The 27,956-nt window shown below is 50.2% G+C and overlaps 1 protein-coding gene across 2 annotated transcripts; it reads left to right on the forward strand.

Moving 5' to 3' along the window:
- Positions 1–3: 3 nt before the first annotated feature.
- On the forward strand, positions 4–18,718 carry SNX19 (sorting nexin 19). Of its 2 annotated transcripts, XM_015883989.3 has the most exons (12): positions 4–108; positions 499–1,970; positions 2,113–2,251; positions 3,066–3,166; positions 3,419–3,538; positions 3,804–3,934; positions 4,674–4,770; positions 4,997–5,183; positions 6,949–7,078; positions 14,871–15,055; positions 15,425–15,512; positions 16,122–18,718. In XM_015883989.3, the coding sequence occupies exons 2-12, from the start codon at positions 513–515 to the stop codon at positions 16,255–16,257; spliced, it is 2,772 nt and encodes a 923-aa protein (XP_015739475.2). In that variant the 5' UTR covers positions 4–108; positions 499–512; the 3' UTR covers positions 16,258–18,718. The 2 variants fall into 2 exon arrangements, 1 of the variants encoding a protein (XP_015739475.2); XR_014938173.1 differs by lacking the exons at positions 4–108; positions 15,425–15,512; positions 16,122–18,718 and adding an exon at positions 10,373–10,573 and having other exon boundaries at positions 157–1,970; positions 14,871–15,005.
- The last annotated feature ends 9,238 nt before the right edge of the window (positions 18,719–27,956 follow it).

The following is a 27,956-nucleotide window of genomic DNA, read 5'->3' on the forward strand; positions in this document are numbered from 1 at the left end:
AGCCGGAAAAGGCGGGAAAAGAGGCGGGTCCCGCGCCGGGCGCCGCTCAGTGCGGACGGGCCGTTGCGGGAGCAGCCGGTTGTGCGGGGCGTGAGGGGCTGGTGGAGGGTGAGGAGTCGGTGTGTCGGTGCTTTGTGAGGGGCTGAGGTGTGGGTTGGATGGGGGAGGCATAGAGCATGCAGGGGGTGGGTGGTAGAGCTGTGCTGTGTGTGTTCTCTGTGCTTGGGGCATTGTGGGGTCGTTGAGTAATGCTGTGTGTGGGGCAGCATATAGGGGTGCTGTTAATTGATCTTAGGATCAATTAATTCATTTTAGGATGAATTAGGATCTTAGGCAGCCTTAATGCGTGGCTGGCTGTGGGCTCCTTGTTGTTTGAGCCCCTGCTTAGGAGCCTGGAGCAGTGCAAGTTGGGCCAGCTGAGCCCTGTGTGTGTGTGTGCATCCTGCTGGGTGTATTCCTGCTGCTCAGTCCCAGCACTAAGTGTATATCCTATTGCAGAGCTCAATAGCACCATGCCGTGCCGCAGGGAGCTGCTGGTGCTGGGTGTTGTGCTGTGCTGGCTGCTGGTGCTGCTGTTGGACCTGCGTGTGTTGGTGCTGCTGTGTGGGACCACAGCGATGCTGGGCGGCTGGTTGGGCCCACGAGCCCTGAGCAGGCTGGGATGGCAGCTGCGCTTAGAGCGCTTTGCTGGATCCCTGCGGCCCGCAGCACCCAGCCCTGAAGCAGAGGAGCAGCTGGAGCAGGAGATCAGCAGCACCATCAGGAAGGTGGTGAGGGATTTTGTCTCCTCCTGGTATCACACTGTCAGCAGTGAGTGTGTGTTTGAGGCTGAGGTGGAGAAGGCCATGGAGGGGCTGGCGGCTGAGCTGAGGCGGCGGATGGTGCAGGTGGATCGGCAGGCTCTGGCCCGTCGGCTGCTCCTGCTGTGTGGACATCACCTGCAGAGCTACCTGCAGGCTCTACAGGGCCATGGGCCGCTGTGGCAGGAGTATCACCAGATTACAGGCCTGCACCCAGCCCTTAGCAGCCCTACAGCTGAGGTGAGCTATGCCCGTGCTTCTGTAGAGCTGCTGCTGCGGGTGTTGGTGCCTCGACCCCACCTGGAGACAAGGACGGGTCACTTTGTGGTGGTGGAGCTGGTGGCCTGCAATGTGCTGCTGCCGGCCATCAGGAAGATGGCTGACCCCGACTGGATCAACCTGCTGCTGGTTGGGGCCTTCCCCAGGAAGGTGCAGGGTGAGGAGCCCAGCCCTGCAGCTCCGGTGCCGGATGCTCTGCCCCTCACTGTACAACCAGCTGCTGCCCCAGCAGTTCCACTCCCATCCATGTCGCCTGGGCAAGAAGCAGGAGCTGGTGGTGAGGATGGTGTGGATGTGCCCAGTGAGCCACCCTGCAGTGAGGGGGTTGTCCTGCGGCCACGAGGCCTGGGCTCGCTGTTCCCCTATGAGGGTCTGGAGCTGGACTCTCCAGGTCAGGATGTGGAGCTGCTGGCACCGTCACCTGCTGGGGAGTTTGTTGATGAGCCTCTCCTTGATGTTCCTGCTCCGCTGGAGGGAACAGACGCTTCGGAGGATGGGATGGGGGACTTGGAGGATGGCCATACCGCCAGCAGTGATGCTGGTCTGCTTCTCCCCTCTGCTTATGCTCTGGGCTCCTGCCCTGACATTCAAATTGATCCAGTGATGGAGACAGAGGAGGACAGTCCCAAGAAGTCCTCTGTGCAGCGGCCCTGTAGCTTGGGGAAAGAACTGGGGACAGCAGAGGCCCTGCCACAAAGCCCGTCAGACCCTGGGCAGCCCCTTCCCCTGCTCTCATCCTCCCCGACTGCTCCTATCAGCACCTTCAGCTTTGAGCCCCTCAGCAGCCCTGATGGACCAGTGGTCATCCAGAACCTGCGCATAACCGGCACCATCACTGCTCGCGAGCACAGCGGGACCGGCTTCCACCCCTACACCTTGTACACCATCAAGGTGAGTTGTAGCCATCCCTTCATTGTGAGAGATGTGCGTGCTGTGTGGGGAGAGACCTGGGGAGTTGCTAGGTGGGATGTGTGGGTAACATGGTATTGTTTGGAGGTCTATAAGGATTAACGAGCATTGCTTTCCTCCTCAGTATGAGACAGCCCTGGAGGGTGAGGTTGCAGGCAGCCTTCAGCAGATGGCCTATCACACTGTGAACCGCCGCTACCGGGAGTTCCTCAACCTGCAGACCAGGCTGGAGGAGAAACCAGAGCTCCGCAAGTTCCTGAAAAGTCAGTACTGCATCAGCTGCTGTGATCACAGTGTGCCCTTCCCTGCTCTGAGCATGTTCAGCCCTCTCTGAGCCAGGCTGTTTGAGGTGCCTGTGGTCCTCTATGCAGAGCTGCTGGGAAGCAGAATTTCTTTAGCTGGCAAATACCAGTGTTGCAGAAAGCATCCTTGTTACCTGTAGTAGAAATGCTAAGTCATGGCCTGAAGCAGTGATGGAGCACCTGGTGGGAGGGCAGGGCCAGCCCAGGGGATCTCAGGTGCATGCAATGTACAGAGTGATGGGAGGGCTGGAGTCAGGATCCACCCCTTCCTAGACCTCATTTAAGGGTTGGCAGTGGAGGTGAGAGCATCTCCTGTTGGAGATTCCTGCCTATCTGATGCCTTCTAAAGGTAAGCAGCTCTTTTCCTTTATTTCTGTATCCACAGCTGCTGCACTTGGGCTCATTCCTATTTGCTACAGCCAAAGACTTTGCCCTATTATTAGCATGGCGCTTTCCATCCCATTATAACATTACGTTCCCAAACAGCCTATTGCAGTTTTGCACTTAGGCAATGAACAGCAATATTGAATGTTAATGATCTGCAGGCATCTTGCTTGTGTGCAAGGGACTGTTGTATATAAGCTGTATTATAAATAAAATATTGGATTTACATTATTTCCACACAGGTGGCTTTAAGGTCTGACTCAGCCTGATCTGGGGGGTGTTTTGTATTGGGTTGAGGCACAGTTGTGGTAGTTTTAAGTGAAAGAACATTAAGATTTTAATACAGCTCTTACAGTTCTCTGGAGCTCACAAATGTGCATTTTATTTCCAGATATCAAAGGACCAAAGAAACTGTTCCCCGATCTCCCATTTGGAAACATGGACAGCGATAAAGTGGAAGCCAGAAAAAGTCTGCTGGAATCTTTCTTGAAGGTGAGGTACTTGGTGCCTGTATCCCCTGCTTCCATTCCCTTTCCTCTGGTGCAGTGATCAAATCATTGCTGATGTGATACCTGAGGGCTGGGCTCTTGTGCTGGCTCTTAAGTATTTAATTGGCATAGATCAGTGGCTCAGGATGGTTGTGTATTGATGCAGTGCAGCACCTCAGGTGTTTTCTGCTTGCACTTCACATGATAAATCTGTGATGCTTGCTCTGCGAAAACCTAAAGCCCTCTCCCCTTACAGCAATTGTGTGCAGTCCCTGAGATTGCAAACAGTGAGGAGGTGCAGGAGTTCCTTGCTCTGAACACCGACGCCAGGATTGCATTTGTCAAGAAGCCATTTGTTGTCTCCAGGATAGACAAGGTACGTGGGTGCACCAACTTCCCTTTGCATGTGCCTGCATTGCTGCAGCAGCAGCTAAAAAACTCAAACTCTGTATAGGTGCATTGAGCTTGCCCAGGAAGCCACAAAGGGTCCAAAGGAAAGGTCAGAGCCCCTCTCAGAGGGTCTGCTTTGTGGGTTCTTTATTTCCCATGGAAAACAGGGACACTGCAAGTATTAAAACTGTTTGGTTCCTATTCAAGAGAACTTTGATAGTGGTTGATGGCATTCCTGGCTCTTGCTGCAGATTGTTGTCAATGCCATCGTGGACACCCTGAAGACAGCATTCCCCAGGTCGGAGCCCCAGAGCCCCACAGAGGATCTGAGTGAGTCTGAAGTGGATGGGAAATGTCAGCAGGATGGGAAGAAGGCAAACAAGTAAGGGTTCCTTCAGCTGTCCAATTGCAGTTGAGTTTCTTTCCCTTTTGCATGCTGAGAAGGGCATTTGAGCCCTTGTTTGGATTAAAGGCTGTTCCAGGAATGGTCAGACTTCCACAGCATGAATGTGGCTCTGTTGTTGTTGTTGTTGTTCCAGGAAAATAAAGATGTTTTGCTAGGAAAAACATTGGATAATTTTATTTTTTTTAACAAAAAGGAAAGAAGTTCAACTTGTGAAGCATCTTGGCTGGACAGAGCATTCCTTCATGATAAACAGACTATTTTACAATGTGTCCCAAGTCTGAAATGCCCTTTTCATATCGTCCTTTCTGTGTATGTGTTTGTAATTTCACAATCCTGCTGGGTATGTCTCAACTCTGATTTTGTCTGAACGCTTTCCTGGGTGCACTGACGTTGCTCACACCTTGCTGAGCAGGAATGTGCACATCTGCATGCGGACTCGTATCTAAAACACCTGTTGAAGAAGGTGTTGTGGTGGATATTGGGAAGCCAATATTTCAGGATGATGTTGTTGAAGACATGTAATCTAAAGCTTTCATAACATGGTTTTGCAGCTAGCTTTTGTTATCCTTGGTGTGGCAGGTGCTGTTTGGAACTGCTTTAGCTCTAATCAGACTTAGCTTGCACAAACAGCTGCTACAGGTTCTTAGCTGAAACTAGGAAACATTGCTTACAGCTTGTGGGGGAAATCCTGACTGTGCCCTTTGTTCTTCCCCAGGTCCAGGCTGAGGTTCCCATCCAGCAAAATCACCCCAGTGCTGAGTGTGAGTGAAGCACACGACAGGATTGTGTACTCTGTGAGGGAAGGCAGCGCTGTAAGTTCAGATCCCTCTAATGATGCTTTCGTGATCCTGATCATTGCCCTCTTGGGGTGCTGGCTTGGAATTATCCACGTGCACAAAGGTTGTGGCTGCTGCAGCCTTATACCTGCATGCCAGGCCTTTGCAGAAAGGCAGTGAGCACCCCTAGGTGCTCTGTTGGGTGGTGGTGGGTGCTGTCTGGGCAGTATAGATTGGTACTAACACACTGGTGCTTTTGTAGGTCTCTGGCACCCTGTCACTGGCTGCTATGGAGTCCTTCATCCAGAAGCAGGAGAAGCTGCTGGAGGCAGCCCCCAGCAAAGCTCCTGAGGGCGAGGGGAGTGAAGAAGCCAAAGAAAAATCTCTGCAGGAGGATACAGATGGGCTGAGCACATCAAAGCAGGGAGCACATCTGGACACGGACACGGGTGAGCTCAGCCCCATTGCTCCAGCCTTTTTCCTCAGGTCCTGCTGAGCATCTGGTCCCCTGCCTGTTGCTCCTTGATTGATGAGACAGCAAGCTCTGTCCGTTGTGGTGCTGTTGGGAGGTTTAAGTTTATGGTTTCTTGATAGTTTCAAGTTAGCCTTGATTTGTCCATGCACTGTAAAAGGATATTTGAGATTCTGTTAAGTTGGGATGAATTTATTGCAAATACAAGTACATAACCTCAGTCCAAGGAACAATGTTCCATTTCTGGTTATAGATCCCTCCTCTGAAGGATGGAGGTCTTTGTCCTCTCAGAGCAACTACAAGATTACCCTGAGTGTGAGCAAAAATGTTCTCTAATCTTGTTCTTGGAATAGCTAATGTGTATCAGCTGGAACTGTGCAGAAATTTCATTCCAGTGGTTTGAAAGTTTGGCAAGCTGTGACTGAAAGCACATGTTTGTGACAGGATGGGTCTGGGGTTCTGAAACAGCCTGTGCTACCAGCTCTGCCTGCAGTTGTTTTGGAGCTGCCGTGGAGCAGGACTGGAATGGGAAGTCAGCACTGCACAGAGAACAGGAGATAGAGACAGGCCAAGTTAGTTGTACCCTTGAGGAAGCCTGTACATAAATGATGTCAAATGCCTGAGGGCTGAGACAGGGCAGACTGGTCTGGCTGGACAAAAGGAATGTATGTCTGGGGCTGAAGGCAAGCAGCATCCCTATCTACTCGCTGGGTGGAGGAGAATGGCCAGCAGCTCTGCAAGGAAGGAGGCTTGGATGCAAGTGGGAACAGACAGAGCTCGCTGACAGCCCTTATTTTTTGATCTATGGAGTTACAGTGAAGCAAGCAGCCTGCTCCAGTTCTTGCACAGGGAAGTCAACTCTCAGAGGGCACAGCAAGGGGACTGAGTTGTGTGTGGGCCTGAGCATGAAGCTGAGTGCACTCAAATGCCTGGATTCCTCCAGATGAATGGCCTCAAGTTATTAGTTCATGAGTAGCGAAGAGGGAAGGAGGCATGATGGGGTTTAGAAACTCTCCCCTTTATTTCCATCAGCTCTCTACAGAGAGAGAGGTTGAAAGATGAGTCATTGGGGAATGGCTTAGTAGTTCTGCAGGTGCAGCAGCCTCGTTGGGGTGCTGGCCTAGGGGTGGTTATCTGGGGCAGTTTTGTTGTGCACTAACAGTTTTGTTCTGCATCTCTGTGATGCTTTACATCCAAGCTGTATAGAGTTGTTTTGCTAGCAAGCTGAATGTGTTTATACTGTAGGCTTTCTCATCCACCTGAGGATGAGAGGAGTTTTGCTGTGCCTGATCCGTGCCACCAGGTGTGGATGTAGGAGTGTCATTAGCAGAACTGATGCATCTGGATAAAACAGATGCACCATCGTCCTGCTGAGACTCAGGCCTGCCACACGATGGCAGCCCACAGACACCAAGCAGAGCTCTGTGCCTTGAGAATTGTGTGTGGTAGGAAGGGGAAGTGTTCAGGAACACTGGGGAGGATGGTCTTCAGCAATGTTCCTTGCTCTGGTTACAGTCACAGTCTTCCTTCTCACCTGTTTTGGTCACACTGTCATTTGGAAGTGGAAATGAGGGTGATGAGGACAGGAGCCACAGGCTGACTACCTGCATATGGCATGAGGTGTTAAGCTGGGGGCAAAGCATTGTTCAGACTCTTGGGGGAAATAGTGGAATTTGTGCTTTTCACTGTTGTTTGCTTAGGCTCCAAGCTGGCTTGTCTGATCCTCCTCTTCCTCCTGGCAGATTCTGAGACTGCTTTGGCTGACCTGGCCCTGGACTTGTTGCGTTTGCTGCTGATGGATCATTGGAGCTGGCTGGGCATGGAGAATATCCAGAAGATTTTCCACCTGCTCTTTGGGACCCTCATTCAAAGGTAAGGCCTCTGTGACCAACCTCCTAACTGCACGGTGGCACTGCCTTTGGTGTTGCCCTATAATGGAGTTCTGTAAAGTAAATATCTTGGAGTTTGCTTTCCCTATGAGCAGCAGTGTAATGCCAGGAGACAACCTTCTGGCTTTTGATACAGTAGAAAGCCATGTGAATTTGTTCCTTAGAGAAGGAGTGAGTATGCCCAGCTCCACCGCTCTCCAGGGAGAGTCTGGCTTCTGCTGCATTCCTGCTGCCCAAGGTTTCAGCTCGTGCTCTCAGCAAAAAGAGAAGAAACAGGCGTGGGGAACAGGGACTAGTCAAATAACAGCTCCCAGGGCCTTTGCTCTCACTGATGCATCCCTTTCCGATCTGTGGTGGGCCAGTAGTGCCTGTGCCTTGGGCACTGACCCACAGATGTATTAAGGAAAGACTTCCTTTCCAGCTGGTATGTGCTTGCCAAGCCTTTCTGAGGCCAGTGCCTCTGTGTGGTAAGGCACCAGGCCAAGACGCACAAACAGAGCATTTCTGTTTTTCTTGTGTAGGTCAGAGACTATCACTAGCTGAGGACGTGGTCTGTAGTGTAAAAGATAAGCCTTCCCAGAAGTACTTGGGCTAGGGGGAGCTTCAGAGCAGTGCTTTTCCCACTCCTGCACCCTCTCTTCTGTAACAGGCCTTCAAAGCCAATGCCAGAATGTGCAGCACAGCACATTGTAACCTGGGTAGTAACTTAAGCTGCCCTCAGCAGCTGAAGTGCTTTGAGGTCGGAGGTTGCTGGCTGTCACACTTGAGTCTGTTTCCTCGAGTGGGAGGAGGTGGGTGTTACTCCCATTTCTCAAAAATGGGTTCTGGTGTCTTGGGGAATGAGCTGGAACCCAATCCTTGCATGTAAGCACGGAGTTATGAGAGCTTGAGCATGCACGTCATAGCCTCCTAATAAGCTGTGTCCCAGTCACCCAAGGAGCCTGCAGCACTGACACGTGGCATTGGTATTTTCCACTAGAGAAGCTGTCATACACAAAGCACACGCCTGGCTCTGGGAGTTGGAAGAGCTCTGTCTGTTGTGCTGGCAGAGCAGCTGAGGATGGATGTGGTTGTTAGAAGCTCAGCTTCAATGGGTCTGGGTGAACTTGAATGTGCTGCATGCAAACCTTGGGCTGGAAGTGATGGTGCGAGGCCCTGTGACTTCTTAGTGCTATGGTCAGAATGTCCTACAGAGTGCAAATACTGTGTGTCCCTGGGATTACCTTCATGTTGCTGATGACGGAGCCCTGCCTATCCCCCTCTGCTCCTCTTTCCTCCTCCTCTGTAGCTGCAGTCTCTGGAGCCAGGCACCATCTGTCTCTGCTAACTGTCAGCTCGATGGCAGTACAGGGTATGCCCGAAAAAGGTATTGTTAAGTAAAAGGGAGCTGTGTGTGCAAGCCTGCATCTGAGCAGTGCTCATCCCATTATGTAACAGGGAGTGATCCTTTTTTGGAGCTGAAAGGAGAGGCGGGTGAGAGGGAGCTTCCAGCAGCCCTTGCATGCTCCAGGTCCCTGTAACCAAGCCCTGCTCCCTGCCCATCTGTCTGACCTTCCTCCCATGGGTTGGGAATGATGAGCTCTCACCAGGAACCTGTTTGCTGAGAGCAGTGGATGGGGCTATTCTGGGCTTTTCAGGGAAAGAGATAAAAAAGCATTTGGAGAATCTAGGTCCTTTTTTGGAGCCTGTGAGTCAAAGCAGCATTAAAAATAAACGGTGAGCATGCAAAGTATGCTGTGCTGTGACCCGGCACCCTGCCCTCGGTCTGTCCTTAGTGCCATGCTGGTCACTGGGTTGGGGTCTGCCAGTTCAGGGCTCGGTGTTGGAGCCTGTCGGTGTCAGGCCAGGTGTTGGGGCTCTTGTGCTACAAGTCAAATAGATCATAGCTCCACTGTTTCTTGCTGTTTTTTCTGCTCTCTTCCTTGATCTCTGTGCCAACAGAACTGGCAAAAACAAAGCCCCAATGGCAGCCCCCTTGATCCTCTCAACCTCAAGTGCCACCGCCATGTAGTGTCGCCTGATCCTCTTCAATGCTCATGAGTCAGCCTGTCTGCACCTGCAGCGTGGGTGTGCTGGGGACGTGCTACCCATGGCCAGCACCTTGTCCTGGCTGCACGGAGCTGTACTGGTTTGTAAGAGCCATGTCTGTGCAAAACAGCAGTAAGACCTGGCACTAAGCATGGTGCAAAGCCACTCTGCACCCAGAGCAGGATGTGGTTGTGTTTGGGCAGATGTTCACTGCAGAGATCTGTTCTCTCCCTGCATTATCTCTGAAAAAGCCATTACAGAGTAGAGCCAGCCTGTGCCAGGAGAAGCCAGGAAAGCTGGTTCTAAAGCTGTTCCCATTGCTCTGTTGCTTGCAGCTAGCTTGCCACTGCAGACTTAGGCAGCACCTCCCATGTTTTACTGCAGGTGGAGTACCTCAGTTTGTTCCTTTGCTTTATTCCCTGCTGTGGACACGGTTAGCCAGCATCCCTTTGGCTCTGCAGTGAGGGCGGTAGCAGTCTCATTGCTCTTTTAACTGCAAGCCCATACCCCTGCCTGCACAGCAGCAATAGGGCAAGCAGCTTCATGGCATCCTCCTCCTCACCTCTGGCTTTGGCTGCTATAGCTGCAAGCAGCAACAGGACTTGCAGGCCTGGGGTACGTCAGCAAAAGCAATCTTTAGGACTGTGTGTGTCTTTGTGTGTGTGTGTAAAGTAAATAAAAAGCTGCTTGGAAATGAGCCTCAATTCAATTGTCTCCAAGCACCTGGAAATTTTGGATCTGGCTTTGAGTCTCTGTCCCAAACAATTCTTTTCCCCTCATTTAGAGGCAGCATTCTTCCAAAAACAGCCGCTAGAATGAAGCAAGTGCTCTCTACTTTGATAACAATTGCAACATTACTTTAACTGCATCTCGTTTTCTTTTGACTCTGTTTCAGCAATTAGAGATTTGCCAACTTTTTTTTTTTCCTTCCAAATTAAGAAAGAATATTTCCAACAGAGGAGATGAAGCAGGATATGATTGAAGGGGGATAATTTCTCCTTGTGGGCTGTGGTTTTCCCCAGCTCATGAAGGGTTAATTCTGTTTTTAAGTGGGTTTTTTTTTTCCAGGAGTGGGCTAATGAAGCAATCTGCTTTAAGCAGGACCTGGCTGAGACAGCCTGGCCTCTCCCTGGGGCACTGCTGAGAGCTTAATTGGCTCAATAAATACTTGATGAAGATGTTATCAAAAGCTGGGATGCTTTGTTCGAAATCAAGGGCTTTTGGGGATGATTTTTTTTTTATATTGCAGAGCTTTCTCCCCCTTTCCTGAGCCCCGCAGTGTTGCAGGGAGATCTAACTTGAGAACAGTAAGAACCCAGCAGAGCAGTTATGTTGGTTCACTGCAGGAAGATGTTGGAGCCGGAGCCTGGTGTTCCTGAGCTTTCTTTTTGCAGCAGGTGTGTTGGAGAGAGCAGCCAGTAACACAGCAGCAGCAAACCTGAACACGCAGGTACAGCTCGGTGCCTCCCAGCAGCGGGGATGTTGCATTCTGCCCCCAGGGGAATGCTGTGTGTGCTGTGCCCTTCATCTCCCAGTACTTTTCCATCTCAGTGCAAAGTGTTTGTGCAGGTAGGGCTACCAAGCACCTGCTACCTGTGTCAGCTCCTGCAGCTTCGTGTGTTCCTTCCTTCCCCCAGAGCAGCTGCCTTTGGCCGAGCTGTGTTTGGGAGGCTGGCAAGACACTCTGTTCAAGGGGAAGGCACTTGGCCATGGGGCCGCTGCCTTGCTGGTCAAACACTTCATCATGTGTGCTAGGGCAGGGGTACAGGACGCATTGTTCACAGCCTATACAACTATAAACTTTTAATAGGGCAGCAGAAGAGGAGCATTTCCAGTAAGGTGAGAAGGATAGTTTACTTTTTGCATGCTTGTCTTTGGCCAGAAGTTTAAAAGGACTCGGGATTCTTCGTATTCTTTGATTTATGGAGGACTTCTTTTTGTTTTTCTTTCCCATTTCCTTCCTCTGCTACAAGCTGACCGATGGCTGGGATGACTGTGGCTCTGCTCTGAAGGCAGCAGGGCTGAGCATGCCAGCTCTGAGCTACATGCTGCTGCTGCAGGTGGTCCTGGGAAGACCTGCAGGAGGGCTGGGTGCTTTTCCACCCTTCTCCCTGTGTCTACTTCCAGCTGTTTCTTTTGCTTTTTTTTATAAGCTCTCTTCAGAAATGGTTTGTATTCAAAGCATTCGAGTGTCCCTCTTTCTGAGCCCTCACGTTAAGGATAATTTTTGTGGTTTCAGGCACAATTTGGGGGGACGAGGACTTGGAAGGAGGGAATGGTCTGGTGATTTAAGCATCGGCCTTCTCTGATTTCATAGGAGTCAGGTGCTTGACTGCCTTGTGCATTTCCAGATGTTGCCTTTTCCTTAAATCATTTTCCCTACCTGGGTCTCATAGGCCCTGTTTGAGCTTCTGGTTAGCTGTGTTGTGTTAAGTGACCTCAGGGAAGCAGAGGCTTTGTGCTGGGCTGAGAGTTAGTGGAGCCTGACCTGTGCTTGCTACTGTTCTGCACAGATCATGTATATTTACAGAGCTATTTATATTTATATAGCTAAAGCAGATGAGGAGAAGCTTTTCCACCTCTCCTTTCCTAACATAGTCTCTGGGCTGTTGGTCTGTATCCTTACAGTCCCTAGTCTTGGTGGAGGTTCACAATTACTGTATCACAACTGGTGCTAGTAAGGTTTTCCTTTCTACTCAACCCAGCCATTCCTTTGCTCAAATGAACTTGCCAGTTCTCAACCTCATCTTGATGGAGGAGAGCAGAGGTTTCTCAGCTTCTAGCAGCTGTTTGTAAGTATGGATCGTACTGTACATATTTTGGTTTGCTGGACCATTCTTGAACCATCCTTTTCCAGAAGAAACAATTCCTTTACTCACAGAGTTGAGCTCTCTCCTCTAGGTAAACCCTATGGGTAGAGCACTTAAGTGATGCTTCCTCCTTTCAGGGGCCAGGTAAGCTTTGTTCCTGACCCTTCCAGACCAGGCTGCTCCCTATTAGCAGTCCTGTTTCTTTTAGAGGGCAGAGGAGGGCCAAGTTCTGTGCTACCCAGGCCCTGTTCATCATTCCCAGAGCACTTCTGCTGTTCTTGTCTTATTGGGTCCTTTTAGCTGACCTTGGAGTTCCAACTTAAGCCATGGCATTAAAACAGCTCTTTTTTAGCAGCCATTTAATTCCTCCATCAGCAGCTATTTCAGACAGAGGACCCTTACAGCATGGGCAAGTTATGCACCCCCAGATGAGTGGCTGGGACCTCGTAGCCTTGGCAGTCTGTCTCCTTGCACTGGGCATTATCTGAGCATTTGAATGTCTGAACCCAGCAGGTCATTTTCTCTCTATTTCTGGCCTCTGCCAAAGCGTAAGGAGATGGTTTGGTGATGGGTTTATTTTTCTTATTAAGGTTATTTCTTCATTAAATACCAAAATGGAAATAGTAACTTGAGAAGGATAGCTCTATTTCTGTTCCTTTCTGTTTCTTACTGGATTTATTTCTACCTGGGGAGCAAGGATGTGTGTTTTTGATGTGCCACGTGGATCTGATGCTTAGTCCTTTAATAGTACAGAAGAAATCATTTGGGGTCAGCTTTGGACCCATGCATGTCTGGAGTTCCTGCACGAGGAGTTTGAGCTGTTAAACCTGATCTGGTGCTGATGCAGCAAGTCTGCCTGGTGCAAAGGTCAATGTGCCTTAGAAATCTGGGTCTTGCTCAGGTCAGTAGATCTTGATATGACTCTCTATGAGTTGCAGCTACAACTCAATGATACTGAGGCACCAGTCTGATGGCTCCTCTTTTCCCAGGGCTTTTGAGATGGGTCAACACGTGCTGATAGACTGACAGAAGGAAATGAACCCACAGCATGTGTTATGATAGGAAAAGGGGACCAGGTGGCCTTTAAGGGTCCCTTCCAGCTGAAACCATTCTGTAATTCCCTGTGCATCATCTTCCATTTGCACCCAGCTTTGGTTTCTCTTCTTTCTTGGTCCCTTTCTTGTCTGATCTCTTCTTTTTTTCATGTATATATTGTCATTTTGGGTCCCTCTTTCTCCCTTTCTGCCCTGGGATCCTGCCCTTTCTTTCACAGATGGAAAGGCAGGGAGCTGCCAGAGCAGGGGAAAATCCATGCGCTGTGTTTTGTAACTGTGGGAACAAAGACCTGCAAGCACTTGCATAATCAAAATGCGTGCACATGCGATAAGATTTATAGGTGTTACTTGGAGGTCCTGTTGCCTGGTTGTGGTGATTTTATAGGAAGAAAAGAGCTAGAAATGAGAGGCTGTCTGTACCAGGCCTTCCAGCATTCGTCACTTCTCAGCCTGTTCTCAAGCTGTCTGGAAACGTGTGCTGTCTTCTCAGAGTTCAGCTTTCACTCTGTGCACTATTTGCTTGAGTTCTTGCTATTTTAAGAGCATTCCTAAGAAAAAGAATGTTTCTTCTTTGCTTTTTGCAACCCTTTAAAGGATGGTGAATGACTGTTGCTGAGGTGAATTTCAAGTCAACATTGGATCTGGTGTCCCCAGATGCGGAGTTGTACTGTTTGCAGCTCTGTCCCCAAGTCTCTGAGCTTCTGTTGCTTGTCAAGTGCTTTCTCAATTAGAGAAGCAGATTGTATTTGAAAACATGTTAATGAAAGCTCTTCTCCCTAGAGGAGCCACAGCTTAGCACTTTAATTTGCTTGGGGATGGCTGGGTGGTTTACCATGATCCAAGGCATTAAGCTACTGATTGCTGGAGATAAAAACTCTTTCAAACAATTGTTTGGGAAAAAGCATGTTTGAGAATACAAGACACTGCTGAGACATCTTGTCCTGTTACCCTGGTGCAAGTTACACTATCATGTACCGACATAGGAACCCGTGGTCCCCAGCTGAGCATACAGATGACTCCTCCAGTGCTGTTACTGGGTTTGCACAGCACACTGAATCATTCAGATTGGCAAAGACTAGGCATGCATCCTTAATAATCCTGCAGTTAAGCATCTTGCTGCTGAGGAGCGTGGCATGTTGCAGCCCTGGCTACCTGCCGTTCTGCCGTGTTACCTTTTGGTGTTGCTGTTCCTGATGTTCTGCTCACGTTGTCCTGGTAGCACAGGGAAAGATGCCCTTGGCCCACATGCTTCGCCAGAGAAGAATGCAGACAGTCTGGCAGAGCGCAGGTTAAATAAAGTTTGCCTTGGCAGAGCCTATACTCTTGGATGTACTATGAGCTGCTGGGGCGTAGTGGTGACGGAATTGCAAGCACGAACGCCAGCTGCCAAGAGGAATGGGTCTCCTGGCCCTGCCTGCTGGCTCCTCTCTGATTCTTGAAGTCCTGGTGAAATCATGAGCCTTTTCCCTACTCAAACCACAGCCCTGAGTCAGTGAGGGCTCTCCTGTTGGTTTTGGTGGCATTAAGGATTTGGCTCCTTCTTCCCCAGGACAAGGAGCAGCCGGGGCTTCAGCTGGTGTTAAGCTCTGATCAATGGCTGTGGCTTTTGCTGTTATGCAGGGAAGTGACATAAACACCTTGGAAAGGTAGTCTGGGCCATTCATTTAGAAACTTGCCCTGGTCAGCTTGGATGGTGGTGATGTATCTCCCCCTATGCTGTCTTCATGCAGCTCTGAGTTCTGGTGGGAGTGACTTGGGAAAATGTTTGACATGTATACTTGAGAACTGTGTGTTAACTTACCAGCAAGTTGATTTTCCTTCCAGTGCTTCAGCTCCAGAGTTGCTCCAAGCCTGATGTCTCCTGATCTTTCTGTCTCCACAGGTGGCTGGAAGTCCAGGTGGTCAACCTGACCTGTACCCAGCGCTGGGTGCAGTACCTCCAGCTGCTGCAGGAGTCCATCTGGCCTGGAGGAGTCCTACCAGAAGTGCCCAAACCAGCCAGGACAGAGGAACAGAAGAAAGCAGCCGCAGAGCAGGCCCTGCAGAGCCTGATGGGGATCTTGCCTAGTAAGTGTGTCCCAAAGGTGTCAGCTGCCCTTGAGAGTGAGATTCGGGAACTCTCCAGTGCGTTGTCATCTCTAGATGCTCTAAAGGTGATAAAGTGACTTTTCCACTTGATGGAATTATGAGTGTGAGGATCCCTTGCTGCCCTTTGGGAATGAAAAAGTGCTATCATCACATTCTCTTCCAGGCAGGAACACTTTCCTTGTCAATTGGCCCTGTCCCTTGGTATTTAATGATAATGTTGGGCACAAGATGCCTCACACTCCAGGCACCATCACAAACTTTGATTTGGCACCCATCAGGAGAAGAGTGAGCCTGTATTCCTACAGTGAAAACGTGCTGATCCTAAAGCTTTGCTTCTGATGTTGACAGATGTGGTCCAAGAAATCCTTGGAACTGATAAATGTCGCATGAGCTGGAGCCTGGTGCTGGAGTCCTTGGGCCATCCAGTTATAAACAGGTACATTGCTTATAGTCTCCTTACCTTGCTTGCAGCGGGCTGTGCAAGCTGTGCTTTGTGCTCTGACATGAGCTGCTTGATGTAGAATCCATATGGCTAATCTTCATACAGGCTTCATATGCTATTAAAGGATCTGGTGTGAAAGTATGTTTTAGGACCTCTGTGTGGCTGGAGGCTGTTGAGCCAGTCATATAACTACGGTGTTGTGCTTAGTTTGTAGATGTCATGGAAGGAAATAAAACTAAACTCTGGTTCAGTTAGTTGGTTTTAGAGGAGCTCTGAGATCTGCATATATTTGAAGATGGTGTCTTTCTGCATACCCGTTGCTGTGCATTTGGAAAGCGATACTTATGTGATTAACTGCAATGAAATACACGTGCTATCTTGCTCCAAGAGATGCTTTTGTGCTTTCTGCACTGCTCATCAGCTTTAAATACTCCCTGGATTGGGGGCTTGGGGTTACTGGACCATCCCTTGAAACGTTTCTTCTAAAACATGAGATCTCCTGAAGACAGTCAGTGTTTCTGCCTTGCCTTCCTTTGGCTCCTGTGTGTCTGGAGCTGATCTTTCGGCTCCACTGGGCTAAGCTTTGTCTTCTCTCCATTTCAGGCACCTGGTTTTCTGCCTCTTGGACATTCTGCTGGAGTTCTTGGTTCTGAAAGGCTCCAGCGATGAGCTGGAGACCGCAACTGTCGTGCCATCTGACTCTAGTGGTCTGGAGAAAGCAGGTGGTGTAGCACATTAACAAGGGCTGGTGTAGCCAGCAGTGAAGGAGAGAAACCACAGGCATGGAATAATTTTTTGGTGCTTACTGAACATGTCTGGGAGCTTCTTGTTAAGAATTCTTCCAGCTGCAACTAAACGAGGCTGCTTCCAGGCTTCTGTTTTGTCTGGGTGATGGATTTAAACCCAGTGTCAGTGGTTGATGGGATCTTTCTGCCATGTAGTATCTGTTCCACTGAGATCTGCTGGAGAGCCTGAGCTTGAAGATTCCTGACTTCTGTGCAGATGGATGGTCTGAGAAGGATGTGCAGGCTGCCCATAGATGCTGCTGGGATGTCGTGTCCTGCCTCGTGTGCCTGACCAGCCCTAATGTATAAAGGCAGATGGCACACAAGCTTTGCTTCTGTGACTTAAAGCTCCACGTGGCAGTGGCATGCAGAGACGTGGTGTGTTGGTATCTGACAGGTGACAGGAAGGCCAAATGCTGTCCCTGCACACTCAAGCAGCCTGCCCTGTGCTGTCTGTTTCCCCAGAAGGAAGACTGGGAGAGGATGGAGCGAGGAGATGTGACATCAGTCCTGAAGTCAGCCAGGAACTCATCCCTGCATCCAGTGTGACTGGGAAGTTGGAAGACAAGCTGTGCTGCCACCACTCTGACAGTCTTGTTCTGGCATCTTTTGATGCCTCAGGCAAGTAGGGTAGACTGATCCTAGGAATAAGAACTGTGCCCTTGATTGAAGAGGACCGGTAGCTTAACTTGGCTTCAGGATGACCATGTATTTTTCCTGATGAGTCATAGTTCAGTCCCAGAGACGTTCACTTGGAGAGCACAGGAGAGATGGAGCTGACCTTTGTATGGCACACAGCACATAAATCATCTCCTGCACAGTGCTGCTCAAAGTGGGATCTGGGAGAGGAGGGAACATCTCTGAGGCCAGGAGGAATGCTGAAAGTGTCCCAGAGGATGTCAGCTGTTAGATGGCCTTGAGAGCAAAACCTTACCTCTGTCAGACCAATGACAGGGCAAATGGACCTGGAAAATGCGTGCAGGCAGACCTGTATTTCTTCCAGGATATGGACCACTGAACTGACCAGTGCAGGACTTTGCAAATCAAGGGGATGCTGCTCCTGGTGCACTCAACAGATTAAAGCGCTGAGAAGAGGAGGCACTGCAGGAGGAAAGCATGCAAGATCTCAGCTGATTTCCATGTTGCTGTAACCAGTGGTGCTTTTCTTGCACTTTGCTGGAGCTCTGAGATTATGTAATTCAAATATGTACACTACTGACAGCAGAGCCTCTGCTCTTCCCAGGGACAGCTGCTTAATGATGGACACATGGCTGTGTGTTTCTTCATGCTTCTTGTGTGTGTGCCTGGTTGTGCAATAAATACAGGGAAGGAGTAGCTCGCTGCCTGGAAGTATATTCTTAGGAAGCCCCCAGAACATCCCAAGACAAGGCACAGCATAATGAATCAGTGCAGCTTTGCACAGTTTATCAGAGCACATTCTCAATAATGGCACTTTTGAGGTGGTAAAATTGCCCACTTGTTTGGAACAGTTTTCCTCTCAGATACCATCACCCTGCTCCTGTCTCCCTGACCAGCAGACTTCTTGATTTAGGCTTCCCAATGAGTGTGAAACCAGAGGAGCAACATGGAAATCTTTGGCCTTATTCGAAAGGGAGTGAGGCTGTCAGATAAGTGGGGCTCATGCAGTCCCATCTCAGTGTCCTTTGGGCTCTGCTGCTTGGGAAGCTCTCCATGATACCAGTCTTAGAGGAGAAAGCTGGTTAAGCTATAAGGGAAGAGGGAGGAATGACCGAAAGAGAAAATTGCAATGTTAATCTAACAAAAAAAACACTGGAAAGGAAGGAAAACTTGATACAATGAATGTTTGGGACATGTATTATTTTAGATTAGCTCTGCCATCGAAAGATCCCATACACCCTATGAAATCCATTACCAATAAGCCAGTGAACATTTGTACAGCACATGATGCAGGGATCAGAGCTGGAGCCAAGTTTCCCTGTATGATATCCACCCCAGGCCCAACTGGTCCATTTCCAGTGTCAACAACCAGAGGATTAAGCATTTATCTCTGCAGAGCAGCAGATAATTATTAGCAGATTGGATAGAGGCTGTGCTCTATAGAACTTTCCTGTGACTGTCTGTGACCCAATGTGGCTTTATTGCCTGCAGGTGAGCTGTATGGAGTGATATGTGGGTTTTCCTGTGCTACGTTCTGGTGTGTCCCTCATAGCAGAGAGCAGCTCCGGGGCTTTGTGCTGGGATGGCACCTGGCTTCTCAGGTGAAGGTGGGGTGAGTTGTGGGAGTGAGAACCCATGTGGAGACCTTCCCTTCCAGCCAAACCCTGGTAGAAGGCAATCAGGGTGCTGTGATTTGCCATCGTCTGGATTTAAATGTAAAATTCAGGTTTGGGCACTTCTGGCTTTCTTGAAATAAATTAATACCATTTTCCTGGCTGCCGTCCACTTCAGGTAATTATATTCTTCCTACCTTAATGTCACTCCAGCCCCTGTCTCCACCGGATATGCTGTACTCTAATTCCTGTCTGGAGCTTGCTTATTATGTTACAGGCTTTTTTTCTTTTCTGAGTGTGATTTGTGCACAGAAGGCTGGGCAGCCTGAGCTGCTCCAATAGTGAGATAGTTGAGAGAGTGGCTCGTTGGCCTTTCTATCTCCTCCAAATGATGCACCGAGGTTGGATGTTTACTCTTTCTCTTTTGCTAAGTATTTAACGTTGCCCTTTTTTCCTCCCCCTTCCAAGGAGTCTCTCTTCATCTCCTGCCCTTCCTGAGTGGCTGAAAAGGTTGCTGTAGCATTGCTGAAAGGTTGCTTGAGGAGAGCATCCCCCAATGCTTCCTTCCTGTTCCCAGGGCTCCTCCATAGCCCCACAGACAAGGGGGGCTTGAGGGCCCCATCCCGGGGGTTGAGGATCAAAGACCACAAACCACTGCTTAAACAAATATAATACCCACTGCTCCTCTGGAGTGCTGCATCTGGCAGAGCCTCATTAACCTTCTGTTTTCCCCCTCCTACTCCTTTTAGCCCTGTAAATCAACAAAGCCAAACATAACGAGTTGCCTTGATTGAAGGAGGGTGTGAAGCGTGTGTGTGCTTGGTGTGAAAAAGCACAAGGGAAGCCATGGGCCGCAGCCCCTTTTCCATGCAGGCCACTTCACTTTTATTGCGCTGGAAGATGGAGCCCTTTGAGTCGGGATGCTCTTTATAGCTGAGCTCTTTAACTTTCTCCTTTCCTCCCCTTGCAGCCTTCATTCTCCCCTTGTTCAGCTCCTTCCGCTCCACTCCTTTCTTTTTTGTCCTGTGAGAACGAGTCTTTTAATCCCCTTGTACTGCAGATTAAAGCTATTACGGCCTCCCCAGGCTGACATTTTCTCAGCGCGGCTCACAGCCAGGTCTTTATGAGCGTTCTGTCTGTCTGCTGCTGCCTTTCTTCTCCATGTGCTAAACCTCCATCCCTGACCTTTCCCTGCAGAAGGAAGGGCTGCGGTGTGCAATCCCATGTCGGTGGAGCAGTCCCAGCAGGGCTCAGGCTGTGGGAAATTATAACCCGTGGAAATTAATGACTAAATAAGGAGAGAAAGAGGAAAACGCTGGGAATTAAGAGACAGAAGTGAAGTAGAATTGAGCACGTTTGAAAACTGGTTGCAAAGCTTGGCTGTGAGTTGTGTGTCTTTGCCAAACCATGAGCTTGGGGCTGCTTTTAGCAGCACAGTGGGATTATCTGGTTATCCCACTGCACACCTTGTATTGCTGGCACCTGGAAGGGCACTGCTTGGTGTGTGAGATTTGAGAGGCAGGGATTCTGTAGTGCTTAGCAGTTGTTTCAGGCTGGATGTTAGAAGTTTCTACTCAAGGAGCAGTGCATCTCTTAGTGTTTCCCTTAGATGTGTTTCTCTTAGTGAGCAACTTGAGGGTGCAACTTTCATGCACAAAGCTGGAAGGTTTGAAGGGGCTGATTCAGCACCTCCTGGTTTTGCTAAAGCACACAGAGCACACAGCGTCTGTGCTTCCCATTGCATAGCGGAGCAACTGTGGGGACTCCTGGGGTAGGCAGCAAAATTGCTTTCTGAGAGAGAATAAAAGAAATGCAACTGTCCCCTTTTTGGGAGCCGGTTTTAGGGCAGAAGTTCCCCCGGCAGCGCTGTGTGCCCTAATGAAATGGAAGCAGGAGGTGTCCCCTGGAGGGGCCCTACGTGTGAACCGCTGCCATGTCGAATCCACACCAATCCCTCCTCCAGGAGCCCCTGCCCTGTAATTACTGCTTTTCTCTTTGTGTGGCCAACCCCCCTCCTCCATCCCCTTTCTCTCCCCCATCCATGCGTGCCCCGTAAGGGGATATTTGTAATAAAAATCACCCTGCAGAAGCAGAGAACAAAAGCAGAGGCGAGAGATGCTGGGCTCCCACCTCTGGCTGTGGGGTGGGCACTGGGGCCAGGAGCTGCTTATTAACCTTAATCTGCGGTGTGTATGGTTTCATAGCTACAGCAGCTCGCTCCCAGGAGTGCAGCCTTATGAGGGACATCTCCCAGCAACGCTCCCGACCAGGGCTCTAATGTGTTTTGCACCGTGCCTTCTAATCTGGGATGGAAACATCACCGGGATCCAGCCCCAGGATGGCAGATCCCAGCCACGGCTGTGCTCGTAAGCACATATCCAGCTCCAACCTTCTGGTTGCTGGGGTGAAAGGGCCTCTTCATCTCCACAGGGAGAGGCAGATGAATCCCAGGCTCAAACAAGGGACTTGCTTTTTTTCCCCCCCTCCCTCCCCACCTCTGGCTCAAGGGCCCTTTATTATGTCTTTTAATTCTCAGCTGCAAGTGGGAGGGAGCAATAAGACCAGAGAAATGGGGGGGCAAAAAGCCCCTTGCAGTGGGGAGAGGCCTCAGCTGCTGGTGTGTGAAATGGGATGGCAGCGCAGGGATTAGAGATGTCAGTTCATGGGAAGCACTTGGTATTTAATAGCTCTGCTCGCTGACTACGAGGCGGTGATGGGCCCAAGGGAACGTGACATGGGATGGGGAGAAAGGCACAAGAGCTGAGCTTGTATCTCTTCTCATCAAACTGTGGGGCTGTTCAGAACAGTTCTGGCAAGATGGAGATCGCTTCTTGTTGCTTCCATTGTAATAAGTGATGAAGACCAAGCGACCCGAGCCTTCCCATCATGATTGATTGGTAAAAGAGCCCTTCCAGCACTGCACTTCATCACTGCATCAAAAGGCAATGTGCCCTTAATGAACCTGCTCTGCTCTGGGCTCTGTCAAGCTGTGTTAAGCTTTTGTTTTGCTTTTTGTCCGTGCAAGTGAATTCTAATAAACCAGCACATGGCTGTTGTTTCCAGCACAAAGCACAAACACACCCTTGCATGTTTTAGAGGGTTTTCTCCCAGATTCACATGCGTGTTGTGGGCTTTGTGAACCCACCCCCAGTTACTTTAGACAAGCACTGGGAGCTGCATGGGCAAACAGGCTGGATGAGCAAGCAGGATGCAGGGCTGCCCATCACTTGGGCATCTCCTGCCCCCAGGAAAGCAGTATGCTGGGTATAAATAGACACTGTGCATTGGGATCTTTTTTAAGGGCATTTTTGGGCCCAAAATGTTCCTCCGTCAAAAATAAGCTGCCCCACCCCTTTCAGCAAGGTTCACCTGAAGCCCAGAAGCTGCATTAGAACACAGTGTATTCGAGTGCATCTCACATCGAGGGCTTGAAAACAAACACCAGCGACGTCTCTTTTCGATCGCATTCCTTTCCACGACAGGCCAATGATTTCCAAGCCAAGAATGTCACTAACCTCTCATATTTCTCCTGGTCATTTCTGTCCTGAAATTGGAACGCGGCCTCAGGCAAAACGGGGCTGAACGCCCTGGTGTCACAGATCCAGATTTAAGAGACGTTATCTCATCGGCAGCCAACAACGAGGCTGGCACGGCGTCAGGCGATGTTCCCTACAAGCTCAGCGTGCATTGCGAGGGCTGCTGGGGGCAAACAGCTCCATGTGAGCTTGTGCTGGTCCAAATGCTCTGACATCCACCTGGTGGCCTCAGCCAAATAGCCCCAAATACACTGTGCTTGTGGGAGATGGAGGGTGCTTGGCTCAGAGCAAAGAGCTGGGATTGTAGGGAGGTCAGGGATGCAGCATCCAGGCATAGGATGAGCATGGCTGAGCAGGGCTGCCTGTGTTGCCTTCCTTGGGCAACGAGCTCATTGCACTTGTTCTGTGGATGGTGTTGTCCTTAAGCAACTGTTCAGCTTTTCTGCTTGGCAGCAGCTGTGTTTAGCCTGGAGTGTGGCTGGAGCCCTGGCAGATAAGACAGCACCAAGAGGTTTTGCAATCTGTCAGCCCTCCGGATTGCTGTCAGAGGGACCCTGTGTCATCACAGTGTGAATTTAGAAAGTGGTTGCAGAAGGAGGAAAAAAATTGGGGGGGAAAAAAAGACAAACAGCAACAAATCGCCCTCAGCTCTGCAAGGTTAGTGCTTAGGGGGTCCGGCACTGCAGCAGCAGCAGGACCACAACCCTTGCGATGGCTTTTTGGTAATAAATTTAGTCAGACTGGGCTCCTGCCATGCCCAGGAGCGGCTCCCCCAAGATGCAGGCGGGATCCAGGCAGGCTGCAGGTCCGGGTGTTGCTCACCCTGCATCCCCATCATCTCTGCTGCTGCAGGAGCCGCAAGAGGGAGCTACGGGCTGTGCCTGCATCTCCCCCGGCGCTGCGGAGGCGCACGGTGGTGCTGTTGTCTCAGCCATGGCAAAACCTCCAGGGGATGGAGGGGGTGACGAGGGGAGCGCACCGAGCTGGAGCCGGGTGTGGGGCAGCACCCAGCACTCAGGAGGTGGTGGTTCTTCCAGATCCGAACCCATTTCCAGCCCTGCTTCAGGTCCCTTCCAACCCAAGCCGTGTTAACTCATGGTGGGTGTCTAGAGGGGGAGGAAAATGAGTGGGGGGGTCTCCATCCCAGGGGGACGCTGCTGTGCCAGGTGGCAGCACAGGCTGGTTCGCACAGCCTGGGGTTGGAGAAAACTTTCCCATGACTGCTGCGTTCCCACCGAGAGCTTTGATTTCAGTGTATCGCCACTTTCCGATGAGAAACCAGCTCGTAGGAAAATTCCCAGCGAGCAAAGAGAAACTCCCCAGCGTATCAGGAGGGATGCTGCCGGGGGAAGAAATGTAACACCAGCAGGGTTGTGTGTTTTGAGGCTCTGGGTAAAGCCAGATAAAGCACGGAAACCATGAAGTCCTGCAGTGGAGCTTTGCTCTGTGTCTGCTTTCCCAGGGCTTCCCTCCTGGTGTTTCTGTCCCCGGGATGCTGGTGCTCTGTGTGCAGGCAGAGGGTGCAGTGTGCATACGGAGCAGAGGCATGGCAGGTGGATCTGTTAGGGGTGTGGAGGCAATGGGAGTGCAAACTGAAGCCCCAGTGGCTTGCCTTGCCTTGGATGGGGGCTTGAGCTATGGTGATGTGAGAACGTTGCTTCTCGTCTTCCATGTGACAATTGATGAACCTCAGGTGTCCTCACAGAGGGACATACCCACTCCACTGGAGTTAATGAAGCTGCAGGGAGTGGGATGAGAAGGACAAGCACTTCCCCCCTCTGCACTGGACCTCACACACTCGATATCCTCAGTGGGATAGCAGCAGTCAAGCAGGAGGCTTGGAACCACAATTAAGGTTATTTAATACACCCCTCTCTGCCCAGGGGGCTCCTCTTCCTGCCCTGAGCTAAATGTTATGGTCACACATCAGTTTCAGGGGGGTTGCACAGCAGCTTCTCCAGAGCTTTGCCCAGCTGGCTTTAAGATGACCCCTTGGAGAGAGCTGTCAGCGATCTCATAGGATAACACAGCTCATCCTGCAGGACCTCTAATGGAGAGCAATCCTCCCTTGGTACAGCTGCCCACCAGGACCCTCACCCTATGCCTTGCTGGTTGGTGTCTCTGTGCAGCAGTTAGCGAGTCCCTCTGCGAGGCCTGCACTTCTCAGATGTTATGTCTGGAAGTTGGCTCTGTTTTTTTGGCTTGGGGGCCCAGGGTCTGGAAGCAGAGAGGCTTTTATGGGAACCCAAGTCCCCTTTTGACACAACTTCCTCGTGCTTAAATTTCAGGTTGAGTTACAGGCTTGAGCGTTTTCTGCTTGGATATCTTTCATTGTCAAAGGGGATTAGGCCAGTGATTATTTACGTGCACCTCTATTACACAGAGTCTGTTTCTTTTCTTCTCTTTCTCTTTTTCCCATGTCGTTCTGTGTAATACGTAAACGGTCCCATAGATGGGGGGAATAGAGTGAATGAGGTTCCTGCTATGCATGGCCTGACATCCCTGAGCTGGGAGATGCTGCTTTGGGGTCTGCAGGGAGAGCATTGCCATTCTGCAGTGTGTTGGGTTGGTCCTGGCAGGCCCATACTTGGCACTAAGGGCCGTGGGTCCACTCTGGGGTGGTTCCTTTGGAGCTTTGGCTCCTCCCTGAGAAGTGGAGATATTTTTCAGGACCCAACATGCGTGAGTTTTAAAAGAGATTTTTGATAGAAGTCCCATTTACTCCTTTATTTGGCTTGGGAGGCTGCAGTGGAACAGATTTCTTTACATATCCTTGAGTGTTATTTGATTAAGGTTATGACTGCTAATAAACACTCAGAGTCTATTCCCCTTCCCCACCACTTGCAGCTCAGGACAGCCCTGTTCCCATTGCAGTGCTTGGAGCAGTGCAAGGGCTGAGGTGCTGATTCTGCTCCCCTTCCATCAGCATCTCGGTGTGCTGCTCACTTTCTGATTTATTCCAGCAAGAGAAAATAGAACTGGGAGGATTGCCAGGAGTGATTCTGGCACAATAACCAGTTTACTTCCCTTTCCTTCCCTGTGCCATTTACAATCACAAGTTCTTCTATCAAACAGCTACGGGCAGAGCAGACATTGCCCAGGAGTCAGAAAAACTTAAGGCTGCAGGATGGAACTGACACAAACAAAATCCTGCTTATGGGATGGGTGAGAGAAGCAGGTTCTGCTTGGGAAGGGAGAAAGCAGGAAGAAAGCAGGGAGCCCAGAGGACTCTACGTGTGCTCCCTGTTCACACCAGGCCTTGCTGCCCTCCTTTCCCTGAAGGCTGGATGGGCTTCGTGCCTTTTTCCTGGACGTCAAGCACAGTCTCTTCATAATAAGTCTTACACGGTGCAGCACACTAATGAAAAGCTGTGTGGGCCAGTCCCTAATTACAACCATCAGTTAAACTGTCAGAGGGAGCTCCCAGCCTCGGTTGTTGCGTTATTAGACTTTGGGCCTTGATGAGCTGTAATCAGGCATGAAGGCACGACCAGGGCAGAGCCAGGGAGGTCTCTGCTCTCCACCAAATGCTGACAGTTGAGAGGAAAAGGACGTGAGCCCCATGGGCACTCCCTGCACCTTTCCATGTATCAGTGCTTGCTGACATTGTCAGGCCTTTTGAAGAGACCATCCTTTGACTGGTGATGCCCCATTCCTGCATGCACCCAGGATCAGGGGATGAGGCTCTGAGCTCCTGATGGAGCTGTGGGTATCCCTGTGCACTGCAGGGAGTTGGACCAGGTGGCCTTTAAGGTCCCTTCCAACTCAAATCATTCTGTGATTTTATGAACTCAGCCCTTTCAACATCGTGTTCCTATCTTAGAACATTCAACTGCAAACAATCCTATTTCGTTTCAGATGTTACCCAGAGAGATGTTGATATCACAGTGCCTTTCAGCCACATCTGGATTCGCAGTGCCACACAGGATGATGTTTGGGGACCCTTCCTCCACTCAGTGGTCCCTTTAAATTTCACACTGGACCCAGTGGAGAAGAAGCATGCAGATAGCGGGGCTTAACGACAACAGTGCGGGTTTATTTGCACTAGGGTCTTTATGGAAAGACTGTTTTCTCAGACCACACATTATTAACTAATCTCTTGACTTTGTTTTTATAGTTGCATTGTGAGCAACTTCCTACTTCTTACCCCCTTCATCCATCAAAAAGTCTTTGGCTTGTAAGTAAGGTGTCCCACACCAGGGATGGATTTCTATCCCTTTCTGCTCCTTTCTCTAGCACAAAGAAGTGCCAGTTGACACTGCAGTGCTGTGCAAGAACCATTGGCAAAACTCAAACACCTCAGCAGTGAGGAAGGGACAGGATTTGGGGCTGCAGCTTCTTCTCACCGTGTTTCCCACCTGTGGTTTCACACAGAATCTCCTCTGATCACTTCCAGCCTTCCCCTGACAAACAGAAATCTGAAAAGAAACAGCCTGTTCAGGAGGGATCACAGGGGTCATGGGGGGGTTCTGCTGCATAGACCCACACAGCTGTTAATCACCAGAATATCTCTGACTCCCAGCAGCTGTCTGCTGTTTATCTGAGCTGGGATATCCACTGGCTGAGCCCACAGAGATCAGGCTGTGCAGCCAAGCCAAACACAAATGGAAGACAGATAATTTGCACACGATGGTGTGCACGTGTGGTTGGTGCATGTGCATGGATGTCTGCACACTTATGCACACAAAGGCTTTGCCTACATCCTACTGCTGTGAAGCATAGAAATACAGAGCTTTCCCAGTCTTGCAGAATCAGTGGGGCAGATTGCAATTAGAAGAGCTCCCCAGGCCACCTGTGGGGTTAGAGGGCTCACAGAGTAACCTGTCCCACCTGGGGAAGAGGAATCACCTGTCCTTGCAGAGCTGTGAGGGCTGGGGAGCTGATATAAGTCAGGCTGAGCTGAGCCTGGCTGCTTTATGGAGGAGTGCTTGAGCAGGACAGTGCTCTGGGTATGTTTGGTGTTGGTGGGAGGGTTGGGGTGATGAAGGTAAAGCCTTGAGGAGCAGCAGGGAGGTTGTGAGCATGTTATGCCCAGGTCTTTTGGGAGGCTTACAGTTCTTTTTTTTCTCCTGTTTTTTCTTTCTGTAGTGGTCAGATCGTCCTGAGCATCAGGCAGCAGTGCTGGCTGGACATGGGATGCTGTTTGCTTGTGTAAGGTAAGGCTTGGTTGAACTTGTTGATTGGTGGGAATAGACTTAGGTTTCTGTTAATTCATATAGCTGTTGTCCAGGTGTACACCAGGCTGGTTTACTGAGTGTTGCAATGCTTCCAACTGGCTTGTATATTTACCTCTTAGTTGGCTGTTTGTCCTTGTTGCTGCTCTCCATTCCCTGAGGCTCCAATGGGTCCTGGGGTGCTGTGAAAGCAACAGGAGCAGCTGCTGTGGGGCTGAAACCTTGCTGCTCCTTACTCTGCTTCCTCCAGTGGCAGTTGCCAGGACGAGCTGCAGTGCTGGCTGCTGGAGGCTGTGCTCTTTGCTAGGTGGGAAGCTGGAGGATGGCTCTGAGCTGTGCTTTGGGCTGTGCAATGAGTGAGGGCTGTGCACTATCTATCCCCTGTTCACCTCTCGCTCTCTGAGTACAGTGAGTGCTTTGCATGGAAATTGTGCAACAAAGGCCAGAATGGCTTCCAAAGCAGTTAGGCTTTCTTGGCTGTGAGTGCCCAGCTTTCCTCTAGCTCCAACTCTGGTATTTATCAATTAACTTGCTCCAGATCCTGGGAACAGCTACAGCTGTCCTTCAGCCTACAGCACCCACTTCCTTCTGCTTTACCTCATCCTGCAATCGCTGTCCCACAGGGCACAGCCTGTCCATCTGTCCTCCCTTCCATACACACATCAAAGCCTCTGAGGCTAAAGGAATGGAA

The sequence above is a fragment of the Coturnix japonica genome, chromosome 34 (genome assembly GCF_054131305.1).
Source record: "Coturnix japonica strain WE chromosome 34, WE-NBRP24, whole genome shotgun sequence".
Classification (NCBI taxonomy): Eukaryota; Metazoa; Chordata; class Aves; order Galliformes; family Phasianidae; genus Coturnix; species Coturnix japonica.

Bases quoted from the DNA above. Each gene is read 5' to 3' on its own strand.
- SNX19 (XM_015883989.3), top strand. From the start codon at position 513: ATGCCGTGCCGCAGGGAGCTGCTGGTGCTGGGTGTTGTGCTGTGCTGG. The intron at 15,056-15,424 runs GTAAGTGTGTCC...TGATGTTGACAG, and splicing joins CCTGATGGGGATCTTGCCTA to ATGTGGTCCAAGAAATCCTT. The intron at 15,513-16,121 runs GTACATTGCTTA...TCTCCATTTCAG, and splicing joins GGCCATCCAGTTATAAACAG to GCACCTGGTTTTCTGCCTCT.